Below are 13,903 nucleotides of genomic sequence, written 5' to 3'. Positions count from 1 at the left end.
CCTCTGAGTCTGCCTTCTCACCGTAAACAATAGGACATGGAGCGAGAAAGACCGAGTACACCCAAGTCCTTCCAGAGAGGGGGCGTGGTCAAACACCGCTCATTTACATATTTAAAGGTACAGACACAGAAACAGCCTGTTCTGAGCAGGGCTGAAATAGAGGGGTTTATAGACATGATCAAATACAGGATCAGAGTGGATTTAGAACAAGAAACTTCACACACATGTTTTGAGGAGCTCTGACACTTATTTACACTGAAGAAGAGGAGGAGGAGGATATGTTACGTTTATGATGTCCAAGAAAAGGCCGGATTTGCAATGTCACCTTGTAGTTGACCTTTAAGGGTCAACGTATCTGATGTTTCAGGTTTTTTTAAATACATTTTTTCAAGCATCTTAGAAATCAAACAGCTACAACTTTACTGAAATACCTCTCACTCTGTTTGCTAAATGTGTGTGATTAGTTAACTAAAGACTTAATATTATGATGTAATTCTGCATTTTACCAAAAGAAGGATCTGTAAGTCATTATCATAAGGATGCATCTCGACTATGTTCACCACTTTGCCCCACCTAACGCAAAAACAATCGACTCTTAGACTTTTAATAATTCAAAAAACCTTTATTCCAACATTTAAATCACAAAGATTATAAAAGTCCCATGAGCCTGAAGCACAGGACGGATAAACTTCTTCACCCTTTTCAATAAGTTTATTCTGACTTTTTGGCAGAGCTTGAAATTTAAAAAAACACTTAAACCCACTCTGAACTGAATGGACGTAGATTTACATTTTACAAACGTCATCAGCAGTTTGTAAACACAAAGGTCACACGCTCTCACTCAAAATATATATATCCTCACATTCAGATGTGTGCGTCTGTGACGTAAGATCGCTCTTACACAAGAGGAGTAAAATAATATGTGAAATAACATTAAAAAAAATAAGATTTCATTACATCTCAGCATCTTAAGAGGTGACTCCAAACACACACACACACACACGTTACACCGTTTGTGGTTCAGAGAAACAGACGTTCACCAGCTGGGAGCGAGGGCGTTCAGTCCCTTCAACGCCACCTCAAATCCCAAAAAACAGGCCTGGAGGAGGAAAGTGAAAGAAAAGAAAAGGGGGGGGGGGGGGGTGTCAGAGGGTTTAAAAAAAAAAGGTAAAAGATGCTGAGAGAACGAGCAGAGTGAAGGTTTACCGCGTTGGCAGGGAAGGCTCGTAGAAAAACAGCGTTGAATCCTTTGTAGAGCGCTTTAGGTCCTTCTTCCCTGAGCAGCGTTCTCAGCACGTCGAGGAGACCGCGGTACTTTCCCTCTGCAGCTGCAAACACACACACATGCAAACACACACACATGCAAACACACACATGGGAGACATTAAAGGATTTATCTCAGACTATTTTCAGATGTCGACTTTGCATTTTAACCACCTCCAGCAGCTGGATGTTTCCACTATTTGTGTTTATAAATGTCTTTTTTTTTAATACAGTTTATCACAGACTGTAAGTATAAATGGATGCAGCCTGAGTGACGCCACCCGTCTGTCCCTGCAGGGGGCGCTGGAGTCCCATCGATGGCGGTCTCCATGCTGGAAATGCTGTCTCAGTCTAACTTTCAGACAACCTAACGACAGGCTGAGAGCTGGAGCTGAGGCGGGTTTTAAACCTCCTGACAAACCGTTACACCGCGCCCACCTGTCAATCAGGTCAGCTACACACCTTATTGTGAATAACTCTTATCCTTCATCAAATCAAAACTGATGAGTCATCAAAACATTCACCCCCCGTACAGTGTGTGTCCATCCAGACATGAGCTAATCACACCTATTTGGTTTTTTGAACCAGGCTGTAAACATGTTCATCTCTGCTGTAAAAACAGGCTTTTTAGAATGGGTGTGTATGTGACTTCCTGTGCTTCTGCAGCCAGCCTCTAGTGGACACTTGAGGAACTGCAGGATTTTACGCGTCAGCATCGCTTCATTAGAAAAACGGATTAAAATTCATCATGAAAACATCGCAGGATCACATGTAAGGGATTACAAGTAGCTCGGTGTAGAGCTCGGTGTCGTCTCTCACCTGTCTGGAAGTTTGATTTGAGGACGTCTGGAGGAAGAGCGATCGTCCAATTTAGTATCCCCGCTATACCACCAGCCAGGATGATATTTGGAGTGCTGAGCTGAGAAACGCTGACAACATAAAGACACAAATAAGATCAAAGATGAGGTCAACAGAATTTAAAAAGGTAAAACGTGTGCAAGCAGCAGTGACAGAAAAAGCTTTTAAAGTACTGAAAGTAGTAGTGGTTTACATCCGGGTATTTCTCTCATACACAGAATGACATAATATGATTTTGGATCATACTACATCCTGAATGTGACGTCCCATTGAGTAAGAATAATATGATAGTAAAGTTGAGTAAAAGTTTGTGCATGAAAATAAAACGCTATCTGTTAAAAGATTTTACTTAAGTGGAGCACTCGAGTAAATGTAAATTACACCAGGGGTGCATGCAGTGTAACCATGGTTACTTACCTTTGACCCTCAGGTGTGAGAAAGTTTTTGAGGTATTCATAAGTCATGAAATAAAGACCGTTAGAAGGCACATCTGAAAAAGAGAGAGAGAGAGAAAGAGAGAGAGACGGCAGAGTGAGAACACGTGAGGCTGTAAAAACTCTGTGCTGCACTTTGGATCCAACGATCACTACAAACACATGTTTTTCTTTGTTCCCGCTGGAACATTACACAACAGACACTCAAAGACATCAGGGCGTCTTTTCTTATCTCCTGAGGGCCAGATAAACACGGCCGATTGTAAACATGTACATGTATTGAAGGACACGACTTAGTACTTCATTTGACTTAAAGACGACCTATTCTGCTGATCTTCATTTTAAAACTTACATATAGTATTATAACGCTCGATGCCCAAACTAAACGCGGGCAAAGTGTCAGATCATGAAGTAAACGTATGTTGGAGTAATCCCAAGATAAACCTGCAGAGGGCGCTAAACTGAAATCACACCACAGTTCCATCGTTATCAAGCCAGGAATTTCACCAGACGTCTTCAAGCCTCTACATAAGCTTTACATAGACTCTCTTCTCCCAGCCGTGTAGAGCAGCCCTTACCCTGGCAGCCCTGCAGCGTTCTGCCCCCCTTGAGAGGCCTCCAGAGAGCTGGCCAATCAGAAGGAAGAGGGCACAAGGGGAGGGCGGGGCCTTAAAGAGACAGCAACTATAACGAACTGTTTCAGGCAGTCTGAAATTAGGTTTTTTACTGACACCAGTATCAGATAAATAAAGAGGATTTTGAGATTCTAATCCTGCAAAGTTGCTCTAAAGGTTTCACAGACTGACAACAGGAAAGGTGAACGTGAGGATAATTTGGGATCTTGAAGTATTTCCATATGCTGCACTTGACTTTGCGAGTATAATTTTATGCTAACTCTTTCCATGGTTGAACTTTTACTTTCTTTTTTTTAATATATATTTTCTTTTTATTCAAGTTAAGTTCAAGTGAAACTGGTGTACAGCATTTTTAAATAGAAATATTTTTTTCTGAAGATAAAAGACAAAAAATAAAAACAGACATACTATAAACATAAAAGCACAACAGTCCATGTGTAGCAGAGAACCAGGGGAGTTACGGTACAACATCAGCTATTTACCTGAGATCTGTTCTATGTGGTTTATAAACTCAATCCATCCTTTCCAACATTCATCAAATACATCACTCTTCAGTCTCAAAATAAATGTTAATTTTTTTTCATTACAAAGATGTTGTGCATTACATTGAACCAGTCTTCTAGTACAGGTGGGCCTCGACATCATCATTTTTTTGTTATGGCTTTATTTGTGCTTCTTTCACACCAACAGGTCACTGCGGCGCTCACCTCTGATCAGAGTCAGCACAGTCCCTTTGTAGACACTGCGGAGCCCCTGCTCCTTATAGAGCCGGACTGCACAGTCCAGAGGACCCGCATACCTGGACTGTCCACTGCTGGCCTGCACCTGGAAAAAAAACAAAAAACATTTACTACATTTAAATCTGCAGTTTTCAAGACTCCAGATTCACACATGAGGAGACCTGCAGCTCGAGGTTTAATTGACTTGAATGTATTAAAGTTAGAGGTCCTGACTTTGAACTTTGAACTCTGGGTCACTGTGAGAAACATCTTACAAACCAAACACTCACTAAAGCTAATATATGAATCTGAATGTTGTCGTCACGTCGTCCAAACATTCACTGATTAAACTCTTTACCTGCAGTAAACATTTGACTCTCTCTCCTGGAGCTACGATGACCGTCGTGAAGACCCCCGCCAGACAGCCGGACAGGAATATCTGCGTGTTCCTGAACAGAACAGAAAAGATTCACTTCCAGCGAGCTGAGAGGAGCTGCAGAACATTCAGACGCTTTCACACCTGCACTAAACTCCTGAAAAACTCCTGAAATTTCCCAGAGGAGCTGCATGTGTGAAAGCGAACAGACACATTTTTTACTCTGACTTCACCCGGAGTTTCTCCTCCAGCCTCCTCATATTTATTCCTCCTGAAGTCAGAGTGAGCTGATGTGAGAACGTAGCAGGATATAATCAGGAGAATTCACCTGGAGCCAGTGGGAGGGGCCAGTGGGAGGGGGTGGTGACCTTTATTCACCTGTGATCGCTGCATGGTGCATAGACTGTCTGTGTCATTCATTTTAATTCTGTTTCCCCCTGCTGGTCATTTGAGATAATTTAATTGTTGCTCTGTATTTGTCAGTGTTTTTTCTGATTGGTCATTGGCCAGCTTTTCCTTTCCTTCCTGCCTGTGTGCCTTGGAAAGCATCCCTTGTAAGTTTATTCACAAGAACAGATCTTTATATTTATACATACAAACTTTTTGATACATTTGATGCATTTTGTATCGGTTAAAGACAGATCATTTACAAGCTAAAAATGCTAATGTTTAAGATAGCATCCTTTAATTGGTGCTTGTTTTATTTTGTATTTTTCAGTTTTACAATGAAAGAAGCTTCATGAATATGACGACAACAGTGAAGCATTTTGAATTTACTCCAGCCTCTTATTTCTTGTGAAGTCTGTTAGCTATCTGTCAATTTGTGTACAGACACACACATTGAGGACAGAATAGTCTGCACGCCACCTCTACCACCTCCGTGCTCTAATCAACCTGCTGCTGCATGTTTCCTGTTCTTCAGTATGTTCTTCTCCACTCTTTAGTTCACACTGAGATTCTGTTATAGAGGACTCTGTTGCTTCATCTGCTACTCTTACCTCAGGACCCCCCCCCCCCCTCCGCCCCTGTCTGACAGTGATAGTCTCCTGCTGTGAGGAGCATATGTGAACAGCCAGGTCGGGAGAATCCTCTACATATTTTCTGGAGTGCATGTGTGAAAGCGGCCTGTGAAGGTGATTTTCAGGGACACGAGGACTTGAAATCCTCGTGGGGTGAGACAGAGGCTACACACACGGGGTTAAAATAAAAAGAGCTGAAGAAGGTTTGAGGGGGTGGGAGGGTAACATGAGGAGGGCGGTGTGTGTGTGTGTGTGTGTGTGTGTGTGTGTGTGTGTGTGTGTGTGTGTGTGTGTGCGTGTGTGTGTGGGGGGGTGTCGGCTCAAGCGAGCAAATGGTCGCAGAGGGGAGGACGCCAGAGGAATGGTTATAAATAGAGCTCGTATTCCAGGTATTACAAACACACTGTAAAAGAGACACGCACACTGACAACTCTGCATGTATGTGTGTGTGTGTGTGTGTGTGTGTGTGTGTGTGTGTGTGTGTGTGTGTGTGTGTGTGTGTGTGTGTGTGTCTTTGCTCACGTAAGGGGCTTGCTGGGGTCAGTCTGCTGGAGCTGCTTCCCCAGGCCAAACCCAAAGAAACTGATGGCCATCATCGGAGCCACACCGGCCAGAGGAGCCCCCATACCTTTATAGAGACCGAGAACACCCTAGACACACACACACACACACACACACACACACACACACACACACACACACACACACACACACACACACACACACATGTGTCACATTTACTGGAGATGTAACCCCTGACCCTTAAAACAAGTCTTCACCCTGAAATCTATTGATTTACATAACGGGAACTTGCATTTTGTCCCGTAAAAGAATCGGTCCCCACAATATGACTGAACACACTTATGTCCCCACAAGACAAGCAAAACATGTACATACACACACACACTCATGCATCCGTTATTTTACACTGGAGATGTGTGGTCAGCCTGTCATATTTCTGTGAGATGTGCCAAATAAGTGTTTTTCCAGCATCGCCCGTCTCCGTCCGTCCCTCACCCACACATTCAACAGGCTCCTCCACGGTTCATCATCCAGAACACTCAAGAAACTTCAATCAATCCAGAAATCTTGCTGCTCGCCTTCTCACACACTCCTGCACCCCGTGACCAGACAGCTGTTCTTTAGAGTTCTGATTGGTTTATTTTCTGAAAAAGTCAAAAACCAAACCGAGAACTCGAGGGAGTCAGAGCGATGCAAACTCCCAGATCGGCCATCAAAAATATCTCCTCCCTGCAGCACTTTGACTCTCATGCTCAAGGGCATCCAATTTTATTTCTTTTGTTAAACATTTCTATAATATGGTGGTCTCACTTTGTTCTGTTTTAAAGGCTTTATATGTGATTTTTTGATCCAGCAGATGTCGCCCTTGAGCATTGTTGTGTTAGCATGCTAATGCTAGCAATCTTTATTATGCTGGTATCTTCACACTGCATGTAAATTTACCTGAAATGAGCGTGATCTAGAAACACAGTTAAGCAGTGAGTACAGTATGTTATTCTTCTTTTCTCTAGTCCCTCAATTAAACAACTTTTATACACGAGGGGAGGAGTCAGCCGGCCGTCCTGGCGATGTAAACAAAGTGAAGATAGGACTCTGAAAACTCTGAAAACATCACAGACAGTGGGACTCGGGTGTTACACCCATTGTAGACAGTCATGACTCACAGAGTTATTTTCAGAGGATAGACTTGATTTATATTTAAGTGTGAAAAATCACATTTAAAGACTTTAAGTTGTTTGTGTGTTTACATGTTTGCGTTCACCTCTTTGGAGACGGTCTTGCGGAAGCAGTCGTAGGTTCCCGTGTAGAGAACATACTGAGCGCGGGAGGCTTTGGGCTGCGTCTGAAGCCTCACCTGGAGGACAGAATGAAATATAGAGAGGTCAGTTACACACACACACACACACACACACACACACAGATCTCTGAGCATGTGGGACCATGTGAGGGGAGGATTGTTGAGACGTTAGATTAGAGAAACACCCTTCAGGGTCTGCAGCTCGGGGAGGGGGGGGGGCACAGATAAGACAGAGGGTGTTGTGAATGATTAGACAGTTAGAGCGGGATCAGCTACAACATACTCACATGTAGGCCTTCAGATAAATAACCCAGAAACACAGCAGTCAGCTTCACAAAGGAGCCCTGTGTCATGTTTTTAACCCGAGATAATGATGTATTGATGTTGTCTGACCTATTAAACCCCATATTAAAACTGTGAAGTGGCTCTTATTCTTCATTAAAGAAGTCTGAGTTCAACTTCATGGTTATCTTGAAATCTTCCAAGACAGAAACTAAGAAGCTCCATCAAAGTTAAGGTGGAGGTTGCCGGCTTATTGCTCCACAAAGTAAAGTGAATCCATCTGTTTTTGATCACAAATGTTTGGAATCAATGAAAAGTTTGATCAATTTGAAGTTTTGACGGCAAAGGGACAACAAATGTCAACGTTCCTTCTTGCTTGCTGTGTCATGTCTTGTACCTTGTGCAGGAATGACACAGAACGTTAAGCTAGGATCAGAAACTTGGGACAACCACGACCCTCAGCTGTAAGTTTTCCTTTTCACCTTCCTTAAGATATGAAACTGTGCAGCTGAACTCTGGCTGTGGATCACGTCCAGCCGTCACAGATTGAAATAATCTCGGTTCACAGAACAGCTGACAACAAGTGAATACTGAGGCTTATCATGCATACAAGGTCCAACCTGCTGAAATGCACCGTGGAGGGTCCCTCTCTGTAAACTTACTAACCTTAATTTTTAAACATCAATAATAGAGACGGGACAGATCTGATCTTATATCGACATATCAGGTCCGATATTGACGTAATTTACATCGATAAGAAAGATCGATGGGCACTTTAAACATTCTCACTTTGAAGACGTTCAGACTGAACTGTAAGGAGTGTCCAAAAATCGTCTCCATGACAACGTTCAGACGAGATGGAGCAGCTCCTTCTATAAAATCAAAAGTTTAATTCTTACAATTCAGTTTAAAACTTTTAATTTGAAAACCCTGACAATTGCTACTGCTTCCTGTTTGTATGTAAAGCAAGCACAAAGTTCAAACATATTTCTTTGTAATAATTTAGATTTTCATGCATTTTTATTTATTTATTATTTGGATAAGAAATGCAATTACAGGTTTACTACAGTAAATGAGTGACACGCCCGCTGCACACAAGATGATGATTTTTCAGAGATATTTATGGTCTTGGTCTCGATCCCTAAATGTCTTGGTCTCGATCCCTAAATGTCTTGGTCTCGATCCCTAAATGTCTTGGTCTCGATCGTGTGGTTTTGACTACAACACTAAATAAATCTAACGTGAACTTTGGAAATCAAACTGTAAAGATGTACCTTTGAAACGATTATTTATATTAAAATGGTGATGTTCGAGGGGCCCCTGTGACTTTATTCCAAGGGTCCAGACAGACTGGAGAATCAAGGATCGCCCCTGAACTGAACGTCTTTGTTTTTGTTTGGACATCAATGACAAAAAAGAAAAAGCTTTACCAACTTCAAAGAAACACTGAAATAACTTTCCAAAGCAGTAAATCTGATTTCATAAACTTCTTAATTAGTTTTATTACAATTTAAGTCATTACTGCCAACAAATGTTAAACTTATATATTTAAAAAATCTTCCTTTTCTGTGTTCGGCTTTCATTCTTATTCAGTTTTAATAGAATTTTTCACCATTTTACAGATAAAAACCATTTAAATCATTAGTTTGAGAGGTGATCTGTAACCCTCCCTTTCTTTAACTCTTCTACTTCACCATTGCTTCTCTCTTTCTTGTAACTGCCTCATGGCCTCAGTGACATTTTAAGCTGATTTATCAATAATCCTCTGAACACCCTGCACGTCTGATGTCTGACTTTCCTTCACTCTGAATTTCTTACAAACCAAACTAAATATCCAGGAATGAACTTTACAGAGCGGTTTCAAAGTGGCCACATGACGAGTCCAGAGACTGTTCAGAGAGAAAGTCCTCTAAGATCTGCAGAGGTTAAAAGGTGTGTTCCGTTACCTTGATGGTGTCCAGCGGGTGTCCGGCCAGCAGCAGACACGCTCCGGCGACTCCTCCAGCCACGAAGTTCTTGAGCGGAGAAACTCTTACCTCGTCCCCCATCCTCACCCCCGCATCGCCCGGGCACACAGCCGGGGCCCGTCCGCTTCACACCGGCCAGAGAGTCCGCACACACACCGCTGCTGTCCTGTCTGTCTGTCTGTGTGTGTGAGTGTGTGTGTGTGTGTGTGTGTGTGTGTGTGTCTGTGTGTGTGTGTGTGTGTGTGTGTGTGTGTGTGTGTGTGTGTCTCTAACTGAGCTCTGTCTGTTTCCGGTGAACAGTCACTTCTTATGTCTTTATATAAGCACACATGTTGAGCTCACTAAGACTCTGAACGTGACTGTCTGGCTCTCAGTAGACTCTCTCTACTTTATAAAGTTGTTTACAGCACTCCAACAAGAGGACATGTAACCCACTAACAGCGACCTCTGCTGGTCAAAGTATAGTTCAAGAATTCACTAAAGGCAACCCACTTTTAAACAAATAAAACAATAACAATATTTATCTGTGCAGGGAATTCAACTTCATGTCCTGGTCCTAACCTCCACTCTCCCACAAGAGCCTTATTTTATTTCAAAATAAAAGCAGGATTGAATTCAAACAGCAAGTGAAGTACTTTCAGCTTAACACAGTACAAACATTCAAAATAAAAGCCGAACAGTTTATATTTTTAAATGTGAAATAGTGGAATTTACAACATGCAGTTAATCAGGATTAACTTTTGAACTGCAATTAAAAAATAATACTTGTTTGACAACTCTTGTGATAATATTTTGAGTTTAGGTAATTCCCATAATAACAAATGTTGAATATTTTTAAAGAGAGTGAGGTGGTCAATCAGCCACCCCTCTGGACCGCCCCTCTGGACCGTCCCTCTGGACCGTCCCTCTGGACCGCCCCTCTGGACCACCCCTCTGGACCACCCCTCTGGACCGCCCCTCTGGACCGCCCCTCTGGACCACCCCTCTGGACCGCCCCTCTGGACCGCCCCTCTGGACCGTCCCTCTGGACCGTCCCTCTGGACCGTCCCTCTGGACCGCCCCTCTGGACCGTCCCTCTGGACCGTCACTCTGGACCGCCCCTCTGGACCACCCCTCTGGACCGTCCCTCTGGACCGCCCCTCTGGACCGTCCCTCTGGACCACCCCTCTGGACCACCCCTCTGGACCGCCCCTCTGGACCGTCCCTCTGGACCGTCCCTCTGGACCATCCCTCTGGACCGCCCCTCTGGACCGCCCCTCTGGACCGCCCCTCTGGACCATCCCTCTGGACCACCCCTCTGGACCATCCCTCTGGACCGTCCCTCTGGACCGTCCCTCTGGACCGCCCCTCTGGACCGCCCCTCTGGACCTTCCCTCTGGACCGTCCCTCTGGACCGTCCCTCTGGACCTTCCCTCTGGACCACCTCTGGACCGCCCCTCTGGACCTCCCCTCTGGACCGCCCCTCTGGACCGTCCCTCTGGACCACCTCTGGACCGCCCCTCTGGACCGCCCCTCTGGACCGTCCCTCTGGACCGCCCCTCTGGACCACTCTGCATTTTTACATGAAATCAGGGTCACAAAACTAAAATCTGTTCTCCAATAAGCCCTAAAAAACATGTCTTCAGATCATTTTGTGATAACATTTATTTTACTTATTATGCTTAAGTTGTTGAAGTCGTGTTTAATGGTTTATTTGTGCAGGTCGTCCTACAAATATGTCTTTAAATCTGTTTCAATAAAGCTAACGGGGGAAAAAAACGTAGCTGCCTTCCTGTCGGCGTTAACGCGTCATCAAAAGGCGCCTTCAAACAGCGCCAGCGGGAATTTGACAGTTAAAAAGCTCAGCTGAGTTTTTGCATTTAAACAAAGTAAGTCAGATAATTTCAGCCATCTATGTTTTTAACTCTTTAGTAGCGTGTTTGCACTCAGCTAGCCCCGACATGTGTCTGTTAAACTTCATTTATTTAGACTTTTTGTGATTCATAGGCTCGTTAGCTTTCATGTTTCTGTTAGCATCCTTTAGCATGAACGTGTTTTTTACTTCCGTGTTTTTATCATCCAAATAGTTTAAAAAATGATTTTTACGCCTCTTAAAGTCGTCGACTTGATTTATAAATCTGTTTATGTGTTTTTAATCAGACATGACGCAGAGAAAGAGACTGTCCAGCTCTCAGGTCAAAGTAAGAACTTTTGTTTTTATTTATTTATATTTAACTTTAATCATGAAACTTAAATTAACGGCTGTTAAAGCAACCTCCGCCTCTCAACAAATAAAACATTTATTTACTTAAAATGAAATATAATACTGAATACAATACGAGTGAAAGATTTAAAAGTGAAGTTAATTCATATATTTGAGTTAAAAATAAGTTAGAAACATTTATACAGTGAGGTATTTACATATTTGAGTTTACAAAGTTAATATTAATATATTTACATGTTTTAATGTTTGCAGTAGCACCTAGTAACTGTGACTAAATGATATTGAATCTTCTGTGTTTGTCTGAATGTTTGCCTTGAGTTTGATCATCCTGACCTCTGATTGGCTAACGACGGGACATGTGACGAGTAACAAGGAAGTGTTGTGGTTGTTGTGTAGCAGAACAATGTGGATGACAGTAAAGTGATCCGTCCCCCCACACATCGGACCCTCATGCTGCAGAAGCTTTCATTCTAACACGGGTTCTTTAATGACCCACTTACTGAAGACTGTAAGGTCCAATCAGTTGTGAGTTTAAAGGGTTAAAGTAGAGTGTGGTCTGTGTGAGTTACAGCATGCTGCTGAGTGTCTAAAGAAAGTTAGTTTGTGTGTTAATATTTCACTAACAAATGAAGTTTGTGAGCGTAGAGGCAGTCGGGCACCTTCGTGTCTCAGGGAGACGATGACGACGTAACCTTCACCCAACCAAGTAACACTCAGGTCCAGAGAGGGCTGGAGAAGCTCACGCCTTCGCAGGTCGACCAAAAGGTAACTGAAGCGCTCGGTCCCAGAGGTTTTTAAAGTGAGAAACGTGAGAGCTGCTCACACATGTCACCTGTGTGTCCTGCAGACTGCTGAGGTCGTGCAGTATTTCTTGGTTAAGGACCAAAAGAAGATTCCAATACGCCGAGCAGGTAGGTACACTTTTTACTTTTAAGTGTCTCAGAGTAAATTTTAAGATAAGAAAAAAAGAAGTAGCAAAAAAAAGAGTAATACTTAAAATTCTAATATCTCTAAGATGTACTGTAATATCTGGTGTACAAGATGCAATTTTAATACCTACCGTACTTTTTATCTAAAAAGTTGGCTGCGTCTTTGAACATCAGTGCGACCAATATACCAGATATAGAAAGCTGATACATGCGCCGTCGCAAAGCCGTGCATGTGTTGTATTGAGACGTTATGTACGAGAGGTAACCGTGCTCAGGCCCGCTTAGTCCTGGAGCAGTGTGAGTGCAGGACAGCGGGGGAATGGGGAGGGGAGGAGGGGCAATTGTGCTTCATCACAGTACGGGGCAACTGAGCCTAGCGTGAGAGCACCCTCACTTACCGGTGCGACTTCTATTCTGGATTTTAAGTTACTTAAGTACAGATGTTGATCAATCTATGTGCTTAGTCACTTCCCTCTTCTGAAGATCTTTTCTTCTTCTTTGTCTTGGCAGACATCGTGAAACATGTGGTGAAGGAATACAGAAACATCTACCCTGAGATCATAAACAGAGCGGCACAAACGTTTGACAAGGTTTGTTCAGTGTGAGGAGATCATCAGGAGCAGCAGCTCTGGGATCCTCTGAACACACTCAGTCTATTGACTCTGTTTCTGTTTCCACCAGGTCTTTGGACTCAAACTGGTGGAGATCGACACCAAAAATCATTTGTACATACTCGTCAATAAGTTGGAAGCAGCCGAGAGAGCCCCGCCCATCGAGTGAGTGTCTTAAGCCTTTTAGTTTGATGTCTTTGTTTGAGGAATGAACAATTTTACTCAGCGTTTAAAAACCCTCAAACATGTCATTTTGTGTGTAGGACTCCGGCCAATCCAAAGACGGGTCTGCTGTTTGTCATCCTGAGTGTGATTTTCATGAAGGGCGGCGTGGTGAAAGAAAGTGAGTGAAACATTTAAAAATATTTCTTACCTCCTTTATTCATCCATCGTATCGACACACCATCAAAAAACACGTCTTTAATTCTTCTCAAAGCAACAAAACCACACAGAGAAAAACACATATTAAACTCACAGAACACAGGAGTTCATGAGGACTTCTCTTTGTCTAACTTTGTGACTTAAATCAAAGAACAATTTGTTTTAAATACTGCGTTCATTAAGGAAAACAGGATCCATACACAACACCCACATAAACATTTGACCTTTTTCATTAAACTCTCAACAATTTGTCCCAGGCCTGACGTCACAGCCTACAGTATTTTTGAAGTGGATAACTTATTTCTTGACTCTTCTTTAGACTTCAAAGTGAACGAGAACAAACGAATCCCCACCCTCAACCCTCCAGAATCATCCCATGTGCAAAGTTTCACTGATTACTAAAGCAA

The 13,903-nt window shown here is 42.9% G+C and overlaps 2 protein-coding genes across 3 annotated transcripts in view; one reads left to right on the top strand and one right to left on the bottom strand.

Annotated features, from left to right (window-relative positions):
* Positions 1-600: 600 nt before the first annotated feature.
* On the bottom strand, positions 601-9,734 carry si:dkey-150i13.2 (mitochondrial carnitine/acylcarnitine carrier protein). Its single transcript, XM_065961740.1, has 9 exons — positions 9,352-9,734; positions 7,088-7,180; positions 5,827-5,954; positions 4,268-4,358; positions 3,898-4,015; positions 2,539-2,611; positions 2,083-2,192; positions 1,207-1,328; positions 601-1,099 (listed from the first exon to the last, which is right to left on the bottom strand). Exons 1-9 carry the CDS (start codon positions 9,451-9,453, stop codon positions 1,037-1,039), a joined length of 900 nt encoding a protein of 299 aa, XP_065817812.1. The 5' UTR covers positions 9,454-9,734; the 3' UTR covers positions 601-1,036.
* A 1,402-nt stretch (positions 9,735-11,136) lies between these two features.
* The window catches only part of ndnl2 (necdin-like 2), a 6,479-nt gene continuing 3,712 nt past the window's right edge, over positions 11,137-13,903 (top strand). Inside the window, exons 1-7 of one of the 2 annotated variants that reach the window (XM_020655567.3) lie at positions 11,137-11,240; positions 11,512-11,552; positions 12,221-12,340; positions 12,423-12,486; positions 13,015-13,094; positions 13,186-13,280; positions 13,379-13,458. In XM_020655567.3, the coding sequence (XP_020511223.1) occupies positions 11,514-11,552; positions 12,221-12,340; positions 12,423-12,486; positions 13,015-13,094; positions 13,186-13,280; positions 13,379-13,458 (478 nt within the window). In that variant the 5' untranslated portion in view covers positions 11,137-11,240; positions 11,512-11,513. Of the gene's footprint in view, positions 11,241-11,413; positions 11,553-12,220; positions 12,341-12,422; positions 12,487-13,014; positions 13,095-13,185; positions 13,281-13,378; positions 13,459-13,903 lie in introns of those variants that run through there. The other variant, XM_065961742.1, reaches the window with a different exon arrangement.

Source organism: Labrus bergylta, chromosome 12, assembly GCF_963930695.1.
Source record: "Labrus bergylta chromosome 12, fLabBer1.1, whole genome shotgun sequence".
In the NCBI taxonomy this organism is placed as follows: Eukaryota; Metazoa; Chordata; class Actinopteri; order Labriformes; family Labridae; genus Labrus; species Labrus bergylta.
The sequence above is the reverse complement of the archived record's forward strand: the minus strand, read 5'-3'. Positions and strand labels throughout refer to the sequence as shown.

Coding starts and splice junctions, on each gene's coding strand:
- si:dkey-150i13.2 (XM_065961740.1), bottom strand. CDS start 9,453: ATGGGGGACGAGGTAAGAGTTTCTCCGCTCAAGAACTTCGTGGCTGGA. Junction 5,955..7,087: donor GCAAGACCGTCTCCAAAGAG/GTGAACGCAAAC, acceptor GTGTGTGTCTAG/GGTGTTCTCGGTCTCTATAA. Junction 1,100..1,206: donor GAGCCTTCCCTGCCAACGCG/GTAAACCTTCAC, acceptor TTCCTCCTCCAG/GCCTGTTTTTTGGGATTTGA.